The 19,551-nt window shown below is 40.5% G+C and overlaps 1 protein-coding gene across 1 annotated transcript in view; it reads left to right on the forward strand.

Annotated features, from left to right (window-relative positions):
* clmpb (CXADR like membrane protein b) overlaps nucleotides 1–19,101 on the forward strand; it is a 97,459-nt gene extending 78,358 nt beyond the window's left edge. Inside the window, exons 3-7 of the mRNA XM_015951999.3 lie at nucleotides 9,049–9,253; nucleotides 13,455–13,622; nucleotides 14,772–14,894; nucleotides 16,304–16,445; nucleotides 18,566–19,101. Of these exons, the coding sequence (XP_015807485.1) occupies nucleotides 9,049–9,253; nucleotides 13,455–13,622; nucleotides 14,772–14,894; nucleotides 16,304–16,445; nucleotides 18,566–18,902 (975 nt within the window). The 3' untranslated portion in view covers nucleotides 18,903–19,101. The remainder of the gene's footprint in view (nucleotides 1–9,048; nucleotides 9,254–13,454; nucleotides 13,623–14,771; nucleotides 14,895–16,303; nucleotides 16,446–18,565) is intronic.
* The last annotated feature ends 450 nt before the right edge of the window (nucleotides 19,102–19,551 follow it).

A 19,551-nucleotide genomic window follows, 5' to 3' on the forward strand; every position in this document is an offset into this window, starting at 1 on the left:
TGTCAAAAGTTATAAAGTGAGATTCAACAATTCCATCCTGAAAATGTGTTCAAGCATTCGGTTTCCAAGCCTTCACTTTATCACAAAAGTCTGATGATATGAGTACTACCACTGAATTCTCAACATTCTAATAAAGTAGGTAACATTTTACAGTAAGGGACACAAAACTGTGCTTTGTTACCTGGGAACGACTTAGGAGGTAATAGGGCTGAACATTTTTGGGAAAAGATTGAATTCCGATTTTTCTAGGATAAATAGCAATTTTGGTTTGATTCATGATTTTCTTCAAATGAGAGTTCTATATATTATTCACAGCATAGTGATATAAATTACACCATAAAATGTTAAAAGTTATTAATTTCCCCACATTGTTATCTTGTTTAATGTTTTTTTTAACTTGTGAAGCAACTTGCAATTTTTATCTAAATAGGCAGATTTGAAATAGAACCATCTGGTAACTGGACAGGCGGCTACTGCTGCCTCAGGTGCTAACGTCATTAAGGTGCTATTAGTACAGAATAACTTAGTCCAGTTTTGAAGAGTCTAGTATTAAAATTTATAATTAGAGCAGAGTAAAGATGCTCAGGGAGTGGAATAGTGGAATGGCCCTTTCTGACCATGAAACTAATAAAAGAGAACCAACTTCAGCTTCATCTGGTACATCTTTGTTTTTGCTTTTTGTAATAATTGTGTCTCTTGTTCTTGATTTAAATAAATAAATAAAAAATTACATCAACAAGCAACCTGACTTGATCCATAAGCAAGGATGGTGCACATAACTCTAACAACTGAATTGGCTCCACTATTGCCTATGTGAAGCCCCATAAGAAGTACTGACTTAGTGCTCACTCAGTACCTAACAAATAATAGCTATGTTTTGTAGAGTGGTAAATGTTGTTGCTTTTAAGCTTAATATATTACCTTTACTTTTGACCAATACGCTGTGATATTCTATATAAATATAGAATAGCAACCTGCTTGGTCTTTGGATGTTTAATCAGAAGATTCTTGGTTTCTTTGCTTTTTCCAGGGATCAAACACACTTCATCTCAATTCAGATAGAGTCAGGTTTATAAAAGATGAGAAATTTATTTTCTAAACAAATAAAAACATGAGAAGTTAACCAATGCTACTGTGATGGATGAATCTAAGTGGATGGGATGTGATGTATGGTGATTATGTGTGAATGTGAGGTTTTCAGAACCTTCGCATCTAGAAGAACTGAGTTCTGGGTGTGAAAAAGGGAAGAATTTGGTTTACATTAAACTAGGAAGTTGAAGGTAGGAAGTTGGTTCATATCAAAAGGACATTAGATGCAATCCGGCTGTGTTCTACGTACCCCTGAGGAGACTCCTTTTCGGATCCGAGATGTTGGGGGGGTCAGGTGGGTCACCTCCAAGGTACCAAAGCTGTAGAAAAGACCACAGTGCGACCAGGTCGTTCCAGAGTCGTCTCCCGGATCACAACAGCTAGATGAAATTGTTTGCGTCTAGAACAGCTGTTTCTGAGTAGCTGAAGGGAATGTTTTGCCGTGTCAGCTGCAGGCAGCTTTTAGCAGGGTTTTGAAAGCTTGTCAGAAATGCTCTGGGTTAAAGAGGGTTCGCTCCGGATGGCCTGTCCGTAGCTTTCTCTAGAACTGACTCACCCTCAAGTGAGCTCTGTTTTAATATTCTCTTATTATGATTTCTTGGCCAACCGGGACGTGCCATGTTAAGGGGTATTACCAAACAAACCTCAGAATATCACTTCTCTTTCAGATACAGGATGCTCTGATTTGTGGCAAAGAAAATATCTATGTGTCGTGGCGTTTAACTTGACTTTAATTTATCTCGAATGAACCTTGTATCTGAGTGTAGACAATGATTCACTTGTTAAATCTAAAATTACTGATCATACCATAATAATATTCATTTCAAACTTCAGTAATTCAAGTACAGATTAATCAAGACAATATTATTATTCATATAACATTTGTTCATTCATTTCACGATTGATTAACTCGTATGAGCTGAAAATAGTCACTTTATTCAGAGGCATGAGGAATCCTGTTGAAGTGATAAGGGAAGCTTAGGCCTCGAAATGGGAACAGTTTGTTGACAATATGTTATCATGTGTTCCGAGCTGCAGAGAGGCCCGGACTCCAGCTGATGGAATGGCAGGATCTGGCAGATTAAAGGCAACAAATGTAGACTCCTGTCTCCATATGACCAGATACTGAAGAGGTCAAACCGTACATGAAAAACTGACCATTTGTGGATGTTACTATTTTTTAAATTATTTTAATTGTGACTTAATTAACATAACTAATGTCAAAAAAACACTTAGGACAGATGAGAACATCCACATGTTACAGGTTAGACTTAAAATGTGTCCACTTAAACATATAAAGAAAAGTACACACACGCACACACACACACACACACACACACACACACTTATATTTATATGGTTGTGTGGGCCTCCATTGACTTCCATTCATCTTAGTAATAAATAATAAATGACTGCACTTGTATAGCGCCTTTCAGAGTCAGAGTACTCCAAAGCACTTACACTACAGTGCATCATTCATCCATTTACACACCTATTCACACCCTGATGATGATACCATACCATACCACTTTATTTGTAGAGCGCTTTTAACACGGCATTACAACCGACCAAAGCGTTGCACATAAAAACAAATAAAAATAAACACAAGCTAAAATACTTGTGTATATTATATAAAGTAAAAAGATAATAGAGTTAAAAAACAACTAACTAAAACCAACAGAACAAGTAAAACCAGAATATAAAAACACAAATTTCAAATTGAACAAACAAGGTGGAAAAGCTAAGGATGGGTTGATGCTTTATGGTTTGGGAATTGAAGGCCAGGGAGAAGTAGTGGGTTTTCAGACGTGATTTAAAAACAGCAATAGAGGGTGCTTGCCTAACCTGAAGAGGTAATGAGTTCCACAATTTTGGGGCACAGACAGAAAAAGCCCTTTCCCCGCGAGTCTTCAAATGTGCCTTAGGGACAGTTAGGAGGAGCTGATCTTCAGACCTAAGAGCACGAGGAGGGTGGTAGTAACGGAGAAGTTCACACAGATAGGGAGGTGCCTGACTGTTCAAAGATTTGTAAGCAAGAAGCAGAATTTTGAAATTGATCCTGAACTGAATGGGCAACCAGTGGAGTGATTTAAGAGTGGGTGTAATGTGTTGTCTTCTGTCAGCTCCAGTCAGGAACCTTGCTGCTGAATTCTGGACAAGCTGAAGTCTAGACAGAGCTGCTTTACTGATGCCGTACAAGCAGGAGTTGGAATAATCAAGCCGGGAAGTGATGAAGGCGTGAATCACAGATTGTAGAAGACGGACACTCAGGATGGGCTTTAGTTTAGAAATATGCCTGAGGTGGTAAAAGCAGGACCTGACTGTGCTATTGACCTGAGCATCCATCCTCAGAACCGGGTCTATTTTTATTCCAAGGTTGGAAATAGCAGAAGTAACATTAGGAGTGGAGGTCAGGTTGGTGGGTTGCGCTAACATTGTCGGGACTACAAACGATTACCTCTGTTTTAGAGTCATTCAGAGGGAGGAAGTTATCAGCCAGCCATTGCTTGCCATCGTGAAGACAATCAAACAGAGGTTTAGTGGAGTCAGTGGGTTTAAGTGAAAAATAGATTTGACAGCCGTCTGCGTATAGATGGCATGAAACAGCATTCTGTCTGAAAATGGCTCCCAAGGACAGAATATAGAGGCAGTACAGTAACGGGCCGAGGATGGAACCTTGAGGAACCCCCCAGGGAAGGGAGAGTGACTGGGATGAATAGTCATCCAGCATGACCCTGAGGGACCTGTTAGAACTAAACCAGCAAGTGTGCAGTCTAGACCACACATCTCTCATGGCTTCAAAGAAAACAGTAAGCATGTCTGTACTGCATTTGTGCTCCAGTCTTCTGCAATTTTGCCTGATGGAACAAGTATGCTCGTTCAGCCATGAGTCAGGCTTGGATTTAGTTCATCTGGATTTTAATGGAGCTACAATGATGAGCTACAATGTGGCCACAGCTGCCCTAGGGATCACTGAGGAGGTGAGGCTGCTGAGAACAGGCTCCACCAATCCCTTCGACCACCACCAGCAGTCAGGGTGGGTTAAGTGTCTTGCCCAAGGACACAACAGCAGAATTCTCTGGTCGGAGCCGGGATCAAACCTACAACCTTCCAAATACTGGCCAACCCGCTCAACCTGTTGAGCTACTGCTGCTGACCCTACTATGCCTAACCCATACCAAAACCAATGCTTATCTATTCCTAACCCAAACCTTAGCTAAAACTTCAGTCACACCATACCTCTAAAACCAACTGGTAGACATTTGAAAAAGCAGGACCACAAAAATGTCCTCACTTTGAAAAACGTCCTCACTATGTTGGTTAAAACCTCATGATGGTCCCCAGTATGTAGTAAGTACAAGAACATACACACACACACACACACACACAGCTAACACTAACATTTGTATTAAAGTACTACTTGCATATATATCATGAAGCATGTTTTCAAGAGGACCATTACTTTTGCATGATTCATCATCTGATTAGAGTGTGACATTTTGATTCTAGAATAGTGAACTTTTTCAAAATAGTCTATTTGTCTGAGATTTTGAATGTGGGGTTTTCATAAGCTGTAAGCTATAATCATCACAATTATAACAAATAAAGGCTTGGAATAGCTGGCGTGCATGTAATGAGTCTATCTCATATATTAGTTTCACATTTTAAGTAGAATTACTGACATAAATGAACTTTTGCAACATATTTCAATATTTGGAGTTTCACCTGTATGTGTTCGGTATTATTGCTCATACCCTTTTCAAAGAAAAGCACTTCAAAGTTGCCTTAAATTTGTTAGAAGTTCCACAAATAATGATTAAAACGATCCGGGGGACTCAAAAATGCATTTTTGATTCATAAATCTCGTCAAGCTTTTGCTTCTAGTTCATTTCATACCAGCAATTAAATAACTTAATTCTTCACTGACTTGATGACGTTATGCTCTAACAGTAACTCTAGATGATGCCAGATTCAGTTGTGCATTATCTAGAGTATTTGTTGTTTTACTATTTTTAATGCTGGATAATGATACGTGACTAGAAAATGGAATTTCCCCACAAGATGTAAACCAGCCCAAGTGAAAAATTGTAGCATCAGAAAGTACATTGTTACATTATGCACTGTGTCTTGTTTCTGTGTGGCCTGTGCTAACATCACATCTGTGCCACTGTGGGTACTTTAATCTTTTATCTGCACCAGAATAGATTTTTCTGTCCTTTTGTTGGGTCAGTTTGACAGTTTTGCATGTACAAAGACTGTGAGGAGATAAAAGTGCTCTCGGATAATCAGCTAACACTAGCAGGATAGTGGCGTTTCAGCAAAGTCATTCAATTGTGAAATATCCTCCCTCATAAGTGTAAATTATTGAGTAATTGTTAACACTGTTACTTGTACTCTGAGACATAGGAATCTGAATTTTTCAAAACTGCAGCTACTGAGGGACTCTGTGGATTTGTCTCAGTAGTGCGTGAAATATTATGTAAATCTTAATGTTTCTGGCAGGCTACCAGTCAAACATTTCAGGGGTGTCGCTGCGGAGATGGAGACATTTAGTTAAGCAAACGAGCTGTTAAGTGATTCTTGATGAGAAGAGCACAGAGAAAACAGCAAGATTTTGGAATTGAAGAGTCCTTAAAAAGACTTATTAAGACGTCTTCACACTGGATGAAGCTCTTGCTCTGCTCAAAGGTGGGAAATCTTTGCAGGGTGTTGAAAACATCTGAAAACTTTGTATCATGAATGCAGCGTGTAAAAAAAACACAAGGTCATGGTGAGCTTTGATTGCTGCTCATTGGAGTTTTGGGTTGCCTGGTGGCAATGTATCTACCGTATGAAGTGCACCCTTTGCACTTTGCCATAGCTTGACCAGAGAGAAATTGGAGCAGGACAAGACAGGACTTTTAGGTCCAAGCCGATTCCAGATAATTGTGCCGAACAGGCTGTGGGTGTATCATGGGCGTTAAAGTAGAATGCCTAAATACAAAGAGTGTAGTACTAATTGCAAAAACACATCTTTAGGAAGGAGAAATGTCCAGTGAAACATGCTTGCCACAAAAAAGGGGGTATTCAATTCCGGTCCTGGAGGTCCGGTATCCAGCACGTTTTAGTGGTTTCTCTGATTCAACACACTTGATTCCCCTGTGCAGCAGCTCACCAGGCTCTGCAGAAACCTGCTGACTGAAATCAGGTATATTGAAACAAAGTTAAAACTAAAACGTGCCAGATACCGGACCTTCAGGCCCGGAATTGAATACCCCTTCCTTAAAGTAACACTTAGGCAAACTATGCAACTTTTTCATATATTCTAATCATTTCTTGAGCCAGTATGTGCTGAAATGGTCTTTTACGGGATTAATGAAATGTCACTCAGACCCCACCACCGCCTGTGGCCAGAATACTGCTCAGCCTGGTCCCTGTTGGACTTAGTATGGTGGAGCTGACATGCCTGGCGTCTGGAGTCTGCTTTCAGTACATTTGCTACGTGTTTTAGATCGTGAACACAGCTGATTTGTTTGATTTAGTGATGAACCAGTCCTGTAGAAACTAATCAAGGTAGAGGAGACATTTCAGCTGTTAGATTAAAGGGTTAAAGAGGAATGCACAGTGAGGAGAAGAGTTTTACTTTCTTTTTTTTACTAACAAACACTAGGGGATGCTTAAAGCAGGCCCAAACTGCTTAGTATCCCTATAATTACTTTCTTGTTTCTCCCTCCTGCTGATTGAAAGTGGGATTACAACATTTGTAAACAACCCTGCCACAGCTTGCTGCACAAGCTAATGCTAATACGAGCCAACTGGTTCTAAATAAACAACAAAGTATAAAGATCCACACTGTTGAACAAAATAAACTACATGTTACTAACAAGTCCAGTAGCAACAAAGCCAGTCAAGATCAGTCCGTGGTTTTGTCGCCTCTCTCAGCTCCTTCTAATGAGTGTAGGCTGCACCGATGTTCACTCTTTAGGTTTTAGGCCTTTTTTTTTGGCCTCCAAAGGCATTACTATTAGGCATTACTATTTTTACTTTCAGGCTCCACTATGATGCCAACTAAAAAAGCAAAATTATTCTTTTTTCTTCTTCTTCTTGTGCATTTTATTGACAGTCGGCGAACTGAAAAAGCTAACTGCTAGTCTTTGCAGTATATCAGCTACCGGAACAGTAAGTAGCTCTTGCCATAAAGCAGATCTTCCACTAGTGTGCCAACCCAAACCACAAAACAAGCAAAGCAAATACCTAAATATGGAAATTGTCTCAAATAGACATAATTTACACCTACTAGATCCTGACAGTTGTACTAGTTTCCCCAAGCACAGCAATGAGTTGGTGCCATTTACGTCAGAGTTGACATAACGTGTGTCTCAATTCAGGGTCTGCATCCTTTGCTGGCCGGATTCGTCGGCCGGTTACATCACAGCGCCGTGACTAGGCCTGTCCCAATTTGAAGACTCCTTCAAATGCGGTCGACGAATTCGGTCTTCTTTTCGCCTGCAAGCAGGAAGGGTCCGGTGTATCCTTCAATGGCTCACAGTTTACAGAACTTTTAAAAACAATGGCGGACAGTGAAGCGGGAGCTGTCGGAGAGGATTGTGCATATAAATGTTGGTATAAACTTGAAAACTGTTAGGTTAAGGGCTTTTTGTGATACATGAACGTTATTTTAGTTAGAAATCTTACAGTAAAAGTGTTTGTATTGCGGTCTCGGCTCGTATGTTCGGCCCCTCGGTGTCATACTTCTCCCGCTACGTTTTCCCCGATTTTAATAGGAGTTTGTATTTTAGGGACAAATGAGAAAACCACTGACTTTATTAAGCTTAGGGCGGAGATGGACCACGTGATCACTGGAACAAAGTATGCGGCGGCTGTGGCATGGAGGTACAATAACATCTCATATTTTAAAACTGTCGTTTGAGTTTAGTTTTTCCTGCGAAAACATGAAAGGAACAACCCGTTGTCCTCTTTTCTCTCTCTTCTCTCTTCCTGTTTTTTTCTTACATGTTTGTTAAGACTATTCTGGAGAACATGGGCATCCACGGGAAGGTGACAGCGATGACTAGCTTCTGGAGCTGTCAGGGAGGACATGAGGCTGCAGAGGGAGGCAGAGCAGCAGAGGGCACAGGAGAGAAGGGAGAACTTTGACAGCTTTTTACTTTGCTAGAAAAAAATGGTTAATAAAGATTAAACATGTACATATAAAAGAAATATCTAAATAAAATCAGTTCTGTATTCAACTCTTGAATTTTATTTTTGTTTACAAATGTGAATTGTTTAATATTACAGGGTATCCGCTGGGTCTTGAAAAGTCTTAAAAGGTGATAAATCGGTTTCGGTCAAATTAAGACCCTTAGAAAGTATTAAAAACTATTATCACATCTTTGCTCAGGCTCAGCTTGTCGAAAGTATTTTCTCTGAATTAGCCCTCAGTAAAGGAAATGATTTAAAAGCTAAATAAAACTTCGAGCTCCATCGTTTAAAGTTCCTTTTCCCTTCTGCTCAGCGGTTCTACGGTTGCTAGGCGATGGAATGTTCGCCGAGGGCGTGGCGGGAATTCATGAAGGCTAGGCCTGTCCAAATTCACAGCCGTTAACATCCGGTCTACTCGGCCGACGGAGGACCCAGCCCACGTCGGCCAAGTAGACTGGGTCCTTCAAAGGATGCAGACCCTGAATTGAGACACCGCGATAGTTTAAGTAAGAGTATGTTAGCGATGGAGAGCAGGAGCTGAGTGTCAAATTTGAAAGTTAAGTATGGTTGTGGCATTTTGTATTGACCTTGATTAGATCTGTATGGTGACACAGTCCAGCAACATTCAAACAGCTTATGACGAGCATAGTGATTTTTGGGTGTGAAGGAAGGCCTCATAAAACATCTGTAGCTTATCTCTCATGGCAAACTGAGGACTCAAGGACTTGGTGCAAAGCTAATTTCAGACACAAGTTTTTTCTCTTTACTCTCTTGTAGATTATTACCTTCTTCGGGGGCAAGGTGTACACTAACGAGGCCGCGGGCAGCCAGGCCAGTCGTCTGTCCTTTGCGGGGGAGTACTTAGGTGGAGATGCCTCCCTGCTGATCAGTGACTTGCTGCTGACCGACACTGGGGAGTACCACTGCAAAGTCAAGTCAGTGGGGAAGTACCACTGGAGCCACGTCAACTTGATTGTGCTGGGTGAGTGTTTTCATACGCATTATCAAAGCACACAAATGAGCACAGATTCATGCACACACAATCAGGATATGAAGAAGCTCATATGTACACACACACACACACACACACACACACACACACACACACACACACACACACACACACACACACACACACACACACACACACACACATGTGCGACCTAATCATGAGATCATTAGCCTGGCACATTTCCTCTATCATGCTGACTGATCTAATGATTCAATTTGATGCAGACAATGTAATTTGATTTTGCTTTCACAGTTTGGGTTCATTTGGATTGGTTTCTTGATGACGTGAGACTGGAAACATAGCAGCGGACTCGGAAGAGCAGAAACATGTGATGAGTTTAAGAGACGAGTACCACAAAATATATAAATAAAGCTGCCATTTGACAATAGAGAAGAGAGAGACTAGACTTTCTATACATTAAATCTACATGATGTGATTCTTTTTTATCATTTTATTTTACAGTTACGCTGAAAGACGTCAACATCAGTCAACGCTCTATAACGCCAAACGTAAAGTCCAGCGGGAGGAGCGAGATTGTTCTCAATGTCAGGAAGGCAGGCGACTTAATAAAACATCACGGGAGATTAGTTCAACCAGCAGTTATTGGTTTTCTAATGGAGCAGTCTGTTAATCCCCATGCTCTCACTTTCCTCTCACTACCATGAAAAGACATTCCAGTGACTTAGGGCCTCAATTTTTGCAAATTGCCGTCAGCTCAGCGGTGACACTCTGAGAAGGACGAACATTTGAGTTTTTCCCTCGCTCCTAAGATAATAACTTGGCAGCTGAACTGGCAGCTGCCTTGGCATCAGTCAATGAGTGAGCGGTTTGTGTACATGCCAGTGTTTGTGCATGTGACAGTGTGTCTTTTTATTTTTCTGCTGTTGTTGCCAAAAGGACTCAATGATGCATGTCTTTTGGGAGTGTGTAAGTTTGCTAAACAAAAGTTGTGCAATCCAACTGCTCCTGCAGAAGTTGGGTCCTACTCATCCTGACAGAGCTGACAGATGCTTGGCGCTGCTCAATCAGCCCCTCTCATTATCCTGCTTACTGAGTGTGTGAGCTGATGGCATTCTTCCTCTGACACACTCACCATGTGGAACCATGCCACACTTACTTATACTGCAACTTTGCTCTCAAACAGCAGCAAAAGTAATAAAAAGAAAAACACAAAATGTCAACATTGCTAATTTGACAGTCGCAAGAAAAATGAAAGGAAGAAAAGACAAAGCAAATGTATAAATTTAGTTCACCGCTCATCTAAAAATATGCCACTTGAGGGAGACGACTGTGCTATATTTTCTTTTTATAGCCGCGCTGCTCAGCGAGTATCTAAACAGAGCAGCTGTAGAGCTCTCAGCATATACGGTGCCGCGCCTCCAGCTGTGGCAGACTGTAGGGCTGAAACAATAGACCAGTGGAGAACATGCTATTACAAACATTCATAGCCTGAGCTGGGACCCATTTATCCATTCCCCAAAGCAACAAGGGAGTTTTCTGTTTGCGTCACCATTTCTGTGACATTAGCGTGATGATGAAGTAGAATAACCTTATCCATTACAAACTAACTTCCAGTCACTGCTGCTATAAGTAGAGAATGTAGTTATAAGTTAAATTGCCTGAAAGAAGAATCACTCAGTAAGTCCCGAGGGGACAGTTTTACTCCGATCATGTTCATCCCTCTAAATCTCTTAAGTTGAGTTCATTTCTCGTAGTTTGTAGCTTTTTCCTTTAACATCTTTTCACTTGCTGGATTTGTGATGCAAAATTGAAAGAATTATATCAAATGGATATGTGAACTTGCAGACTGAACCCTTTTTACTCCATTGGAAATGATGCAACATGATGCGGTTGACAGATATTACTATGGCAACCAGCCTGAAGCTCAAACAAGTGAAAAACAAAAGAAATAACTGACTAAATCTAGGCTAATATGGTTTCATTATTTCGTGTCAGATAATTATGAGCATATATTTAGAGATAGATTTTACTGGTGAGTAGTTATGTTGGGAGTAACAGCATTAAAAACAACATTATTTTTAGGTAACAGTCTGGTCATACCATAACATACCAACTTTATTTGTATAGCACTTAAAACACCTACAGGACCAAAGTGCTTTACACAGAACAAATAATGGTCACCTTTAAAAGCAGCTGAAGAACATTTTCATTTAAAGCTGCTTTTGCCTAAATCTTTTGTGCTTTTTTATTTTCTTTTACTCATATTTAATCATCTTTCACAAGTTTGATGATATTAATGATCATTTTATAATTTCATGACATGACATTTTATGATATTTGCTGTTTAATTTTTAGGATCATTTTGTTTTTATGACTTTATGATTTGCTTTGCTTTGTTGATTTCTGTGGAACACTTTGTGATTATCTGTCTGTGACTAGTGCTATACATACATATACATATATATATATATATATATATATATATATATATATATATATATATGTATGTATATATATAACATTGTACAATGGTGGAGGATTCATAACAGTGGTGTCTTATTTGATGATGATATATACAGACAGACAAAATAGTTGTTACCCTTCGGTCAGTGAAAGAAAAACCCACAATGGCCACAGAAATAACTTGAATCTGACAAAAGTAATAATAAATAAAAAGTATATGAAATTTAACCAATGAAAGCCACACAATGCTTTTCAACCATGCTTCAACGGAATTTAAAAAAAATAATAAACTCATGGAACACATCTGTATAAAAAATAATGGTACCCCTATAAAAAGTCCAAAAGGACATGCTAATTCAAGGTGTGTCCACTAGTTAGCATCACAGGTGTCTACAATTGTGCAATCAGTCAGTGGGCCTCTATATATGGCTCTGGGTAGTCACTGTGTTGTCTGGTGACATGGTGTGTACCACACTCAACATGGACCAGAGGAAACAAAGGAAAGAGTTGTCTCAGGAGATTAGAAAGCAAAATATAGAAAAGCATGTCATCTCCAAGCAGTTATGTGTTTCTGTGACTACAGTTGCACACGTTAATCAGAAATTTCAGATCCATGGGACTGTAGCCAACCTCCCTGGATGTGGCCGCAGGAGGAAAACTGATGACAAATCAAAGAGACGGATAATCCAAATGGTAACAAGAGAGCCCAGAAGAACTTCTAAAGAGATTCAATGTCAGCTTCATGCTCAAGCAACATCAGTGCCACACCATTCATCATTGATGGAGCCAAAGTGGACTACATGGGAGAAAACCATGGAGGACACCAATGTTGAAAACAAATCATAAAAAAGCTTGAATGGAATTTGCCATAGTATATGATGACAAGTCACAGAGCTTCTGGGAGAATGCCCTATGGACACATGAGACAAATAGTCAACTTTTTGTCAAGACACATCAGCTCTGTGTGCACAAATAGAAAAATGAAGCATATCAAGAAAAGAACACTGTCCGTACTGTGAAGCATGGAGGAGGCCTGTTTTGTTCTGGGCTGCTTTACTGAGTCTGGCACAGGTTGTCTTGAATCTGTGCAGGGTACAATGAAATATCAAGACTATCAAGGGATTCTAGAGAGAAATGTGCTGGCCAGTGTCAGAAAGCTTGGTCTCAGTTGCAGGTCATTGGTCTTGCAACAGGACAATGACCCAAACCACAGCTAACACCACCCAAGAAGGGCTATGAAGAACACGCTGGACTTTTCTAAAGTGGCCTTCTATGAGCCCTGACCTCAATCCTTTTGAGCATCTTATGAAACCTAAGAAAACTGAAGCAGTTTCCTCATGAGGAGTGGGACAAAATACTTGCTGAAAGAGGCCGAAGTCTCACTGACAGTTACAGGAATTGTCTGATTGCAGTGATTGCCTCAAAAGGTTGTATAACAAAATATGAAGTTTGGGGTACCATCATTTTTGTCTCAGTCTCAGTCATACCAGTTCATAGCAATCCAAAAGGGGTTGAATGCAGGCTACTTGACTTCTTTGGTTTATTGAAGATGTTTTGCTTCTCATCCTCATTCACAGTAGAAAAAAGCATCATGTTTTCTGTGTTGGTTGTTGTTTTCTTTTCCAACAATTTCTCTTAATTATTTATCTAACTAAAACTACTACTAGTGTAATATTTGCGTTAGAATTTTTTTGAGTGGTTTTGTTTAGACAAATAAGTTTCAGTTTGCATTTTTGTGTCCTCCCAGTCAAGCCGTCTAAGCCAAGGTGCTGGATGGATGGGAAACTCTTGGAGGGCAGCGACGTCAAGCTGAGCTGTAAATCCAGTGACGGTTCAGACCCCATTAGCTACAAGTGGGAGCGAGTGCTTGACAAAGGCAAGAGTCCGGGCAAATTGCCAAACCTGTCTCTGATAGGTAAGAAAAATAAAGCACACAAAAAAACGAAAAAAGAAAAGATTATTCCACACTGCACCAACATGCTGATTCACTTTCCAAGCCCTGTGCCGAGAGATGCTATGAGAATCGATTTTTGTAATAGTGCCCTTTTTTCATGAGCTTCATCTTTTCCAATTTTTTTTTACATTTGTAAACACTGACACCTAAATCTTCCAAACCCCATCCTGCCAGTGCTGATCCCTGAGCTGCTTCACCAGAGTAATTAAAAGTTACAACTCTTAGCTCAAGGGCACTTATACATGTTCAGTTTTTCTAATTTAATCCACTGATACTGCTTGCTATTAATATGTTTAGACTACTTTGATTTTCTATGCCTGTGAGCGATAATCCCAGGGCCACAAAATGTGCGCCGAATATTATTTTCCAGGAAATCAAACAGAGCATAATCTTGCGATTTGTAGTGTATATTTGATTACTTATGTTAATACAAAGAACTGGGCTGACACTAGGATCTAATGAATTTGACATGTCATCTTGGCTCAAGTGAATTATCCACGCATGCACGAAGACAGTATTCTCTGGAATTTATGCGGAGAAAAACAAATGAATTTGCAGCTATACTATATTAAACAGTCAACACACAGACAGACGAAGATCCATAAAAGCCCCGAGGCACATTTCACTCACTCTATGAGGATTCTGGCATGTTTCTTGGATCGTAAAAAATCACGTCTGCCTCTACGACATAGCAGGCTTTAAACCTGTTGTATCCAGACAAGCAGAACCGCCCACCCACCCCCCTTGGTGCTAACATCCCAGTCTCAGCTTTCCCTCCAGCGGTCAGCAGGGCTCCACAATAACTGGTGCCCAGGCAAAAAACTGCCAACTTAATGATGTCCACCAAACTCCACCTGTTCACTCTAATTAGTTTTCATTGGACGGTAACGCACAGTATCAGCAGCCATTATTTTCGGGTAGTGAAAGTTAATACCACATGGCTATCGGTGGTGGAGATGACTGAATATCCCATTTGGCTTTGGGGCTCCATCCCTGCTGTCAGACATGCTTCTCTCCCCCAGTCCTCCCAAAGACGATCAACCTCACAAATGTTGGCCCCTTCGCTTTTAGTTTGGTCCAAACTTCTTCTTTTTTTTTTTTGTCCACCAGATCTGAAGAACCCAGAAATTGTCACCCTAAGGAATCTCACCATGGAGAGCACAGGCGTCTACAGGTGCACAGCCAGCAATGACGTGGGGGAGGAGAACTGCACCATCGAGGTCACCATGCAGCGTGAGTTTTTAAAGGACTTGACCTCACAATCTTCACCTCACGTTAAAGTGCCAAGCTGATTGATGGTTATTGTTTCCATCTGCAGCTGGAATTACATTTGTTCCTGTCCCTGTGATTTTTCCCTTCACCCTCCTTTTTTTCTTGGTGTTTGAACAATTGAATTCAGTAAACCTAAAGTGTTGGTGGTGGTAACCACCAGTGCTCCAAGTGTTGTGCTTCACTGTCACTGATATATTCCAGGACGGAGATGATGTGTCATCAACAAATCTATCAGCTTTTCAAAAAATGGTGTCTCAGCCTTGGTATTAAATTTAAATTAAAGTGATAATGTGTCGTTTTTACCGTTCATTTCTGGAAACATCAATCAAAAGGTTGTTGGAAATTAAATAAATAATGTCCAGTTGTTGAAAATAGTTGCCGGCTTTGTAACATATAACCATTAAATCAAGTCTAAAATACATGGAAGCAGGTCTAAGGCCCAATTGAGTGTAATCCCTTTTGCACCCTTCACCCAAGTCTGCCCGCAATGCTGACATGGGTGAAGTGTATTACCCACAATCCATTGCTGCAGGAGAAATGGCTCAAGTGCCTTTTCTGAAAATATGTATTTTCTAATGAAAGTAGTTAATGTTAGGATGATTAGTTGATGCTCTAAAACTTTTAGACAAAGCAGCAATGAATGTAACTGTATTTCTAAGAATTGTTTGGTTTGTTTGAAAGTTGTTAGTGAAGGTTTTGTAAAAAGTATCACAGCGACCAGCATCCTGGCATGCATTGTGGTTGATGACGCAATACTCCCTGTCTCAACTCGTCAATTATTTGCACACTTGTGTACGCACTCGAAGCCTTACTGCGCACTTCCTCCAAGTGCACTTTGCTGAAAACCGCAGGGCAAGTACTGGGATTGGGCATAAGTCTCTGGGAGTGCCATATTAGACGCCATATTTCTTTCTATGGGAGCCCATGAGGACCAAAGGCATTTATTGATTCGTAACAAACAGTTTACAAAGCTTTCTCCATTCATAAATGTCATTTTACACATTTACCTCTTCACTTGTTGCCAGTGATGAAAGGGGGTCTGATGTGCTTGTTATTTTGCTCGAGGTTGAACGATCTGACAAAGTACTTGTCCAAAAATTGCGTTCCCTGGGATTTTTGACCCTAATGGCCATCCATTGGTAAGGTCTTATTCAAACACAAAATTATCACTTGCTTGCAATCATTTAGGTATGTACTGCTTCCTATCACCAGGGAAAATACACATTGTCACTTTAAAAATGCCATGTCACTAAAAAAATGTTTCTGATATGGTATGCTATTATGTCAAGATTTAACTGTGAACTCTATATTTCCCTTTACAAGAGTAAAGTGAGTCTTTTTCTCATCAATTCCTCCTTTCTTATCCACAGATGTGAGGGATGTTGGGATGGTGGCGGGTGCCGTGGTGGGAATATCCCTCGGTGTCCTCATCGTCATATTAATAATCTGGCTTGTCTTTCGGAAGAAAGAAAAGAAGAAGTATGAAGAGGAGGAGACCCCAAATGAGATCAAGTTCGGTTCAAATCTTTTAGTTTGATTTACGCTTTTTTCCACTTTTAACTGTATTATAAACAAAAGGGAACAGGAGCTGAGTTATGCGTCGTGAGTCCAAATAAATGATTATGTTTTCTTTGATTCTTGCCAAATTGCAGTTTATAGTTTTACATAAACCGTATTATATTATTTTTGCCCCAACCTTGATTTATGTTTTATTTATCTAAAAAGAATTGAATTTTGCACCAGAATTGTTTTATTTTGTCTCATTTATAGTATTCAGCCATATTTTACGTATTAAATTTGCAAGTATTGATAGAGTTTCATTATAACAGTTCCCTGTCAGAGACATGTTGGTTTGGTACGAATTACAACCCAGTACTAACGTTATCTGTGAAAGCATGAGGAGTGTGTCCTTGTTTTTGTTTAAACATAAAACCGAAGCAAGTTCAGAACTTCTTAGATTTTTGGGGGCCTTAATATTATTATGTTTAAACAGGTACAGAGCTGTCAAAAAGTACTCATTTTTACTTAGTTGCTTTTTTTTTGTCTCACTTCGGAGGTTTTTAACCGATATAATTCAGTAGACTATCATGCAAAGATACCCAAGTAAATAAAAAATTCTAATTATTTCATTTGTGAAGAAAAATAAAATATTTTCATTCTTATGTACTGACACGGGCTGCACAGTGGCACAGTTGCCTTGCAGTGAGAAGGACCTGGATTCGCTTCCCGGCCTGGGATCTTTCTGCATGGAGTTTGCATGTTCTCCCTGTGCATGCGTGGATTCTCTCTGGGTACTCCGGCTTCCTCCCACAGTCCAAAAACATGACTGTTAGGTTAACTGGTCTGTCTAAATTGTCCTTAGGTGTGTGTGTGTGTGTGTGTGTGTGTGTGTGTGTGTGTGTGTGTGTGTGTGTGTGTGTGTGTGTGTGTGTGTCTGTGTCTGTGTCTGTGTCTGTGTCTGTGTCTGTGTGTGTGTATGTGTGTGTGTGTGTGTGTGTCTGTGCGCATAATTGTTTGTCCTGTGTGTCTCTGTGTTGCCCTGCGATGGACTGGCACTCTGTCCAGGGTGTACCCCGCCTGACTGCCTATTGACCGCTGGAGATATGCACCAGCCCCCCCCCCCCCCCCCCCCCCCGTGACCCTACTTGGACAAGCAGGTTCAGAAAATGGATGGATGGATGGAATATTGCTAAGATTAGAAGCATCCTTTCCAGGAGTGATGCTGAAAAACTAGTTAATGCATTTATTACATCAAGACTGGATTACTGTAATTCATTACTCTCAGGAAGTTCTTAAAACAGCATTTATTTTTCCGTATTTATTTGTCATACCTTAGGAAAGTTTTAGTTTCACTTGTCGCCAAAGACTGCTCTTGTTTTGGTTGAACTCTACAACATTGAATAATTCAGCACGGTTGAAGGACAGCTTGAGTTAAATAATGTAAATGTGATGAAGTGTTTTCTGTTTCATTCGATGTTAAGAGTCAGAGCTTTCCAGCTAATGTGCTCCACCAAACCCCTCAGCGATACAGCACATCCAGATTTAGTCACTGATGTTTATTCTTTTTTCCAGTAAGAGCTCTCATATGTGTGCCTGTGAGGATAGCATGTAGCCCAAGGCTATGTGTTCTGAGATTTTCTCTCATTTAAATACCAACTAAGTAAATATTATAACACAAGTGACCACAGCTTTGCTGCATAACAGCAGAGGCAGTCAGTTTTAAGATACGCCACCCACATTATGTTCTTTGCTTTTTGGCAAAGTTTTATCTTGTTATTAAAAATTAGGAAAATTATGAATTTTTTACTGAGTTCTTGGCAAACATCCTTTTCCTTCAACCATTCTGTCTGGGGAACGAGTGATGTTAGCAGATTTAATTATTCCATGCAAATGTGTTTCACAAAACTGCAAGGCTGGAGGATTTCTCACGAATTACATGAGCCTCCACACAAAATACTCGTCTCTTGTGTGTAATGTCTCAGAATAGTACAATGGAACAGAATCACGCTGTACTCGTTTGTGGTGCATTGTGTTTGTTTGTCAATGGGGAGGAGGTGGGATTTCTATTTCTAAAGTTCCCTTTTCTATGAATTAAAAGTTGCTGTGTGTGTCTTCTCTGTTTCCAACCACAGGGAAGATGCTGAGGCCCCCAAGGCCAAGCTGGTGAAGCCAAACTCGCTGTCTTCGTCCCGCTCTGGTAGCTCGCGCTCCGGCGCCTCCTCCACACAGTCAATGGTGCACAACAGCATCCAGCGTGGACACCGCCCACGTCCACCTGCTGTAGCAGCTCTCAAGGAAAATGGACACCCTCCAGGCTTTCCCCAGTCCCCTCCAGCTTACACTGCAGTGGTGCCCCCCAAGACCCCCGAGCCCCCCAATACTCCCAAATTCAACACCAGGAACATGTCTGGCCCCACACCCCCGACCCTCATGGTCCCTGCTCAGACCAAGGCCTTTCAGACTGTGTAGGACTGAAAGCCAACTCTTCCCTGCAGCCATGTAAGACTCCTACCCCTCCCCAAACCCATATAGCCTCCGCCCCCCTTCCTAAAGACTGGGACTCTTCCATAAACAAAGAAATGCAACTAGTTAAAGGATGTAATTAAAAGAATCAATACTATAAGTTCAAAAGTACTTTATTGAATGCATAATTAAAAAGGGAAAATAAGACATGCCTGCCCCTCTACTGAATTACATAAAACAAAGAAAAGAGCAGAGCAGAGACCTGAGGTGGAAAAAGTGCTTGTGTCCCATGGCTAAAGGCAGAACTTCCTTTCCGAGTTCCTTCTTTTGAGTTTAGAAGGCACAAAGAAGCACCTTGTGCAATGAGGTGGAAGATGCCCCCTAGAAGAGCTTTTATTTATTTATCAAATCAGATGCTTAGGCATGCAGTGGAGAAAATGAGTTAGAATAAGAAAGTTAGAGCAGGATGCTTAAGGAAATCCCAATGTAGCGGAGACAAACTTTTGGTTACCATCAGTTCCTGATGTAGAATAGAGGATAGAAGGGGGAAAGTGTGTGGAACTTTTAAAGTTTTTTTTTTAGATACAATGGTTTTCTGATACATGTCCCTCTGCACCCCCATGTCTGGCTGCCTCTAGCGTTCCCTCTAAAACCA

This window comes from Nothobranchius furzeri, chromosome 13 (genome assembly GCF_043380555.1).
Source record: "Nothobranchius furzeri strain GRZ-AD chromosome 13, NfurGRZ-RIMD1, whole genome shotgun sequence".
NCBI lineage: Eukaryota > Metazoa > Chordata > Actinopteri > Cyprinodontiformes > Nothobranchiidae > Nothobranchius > Nothobranchius furzeri.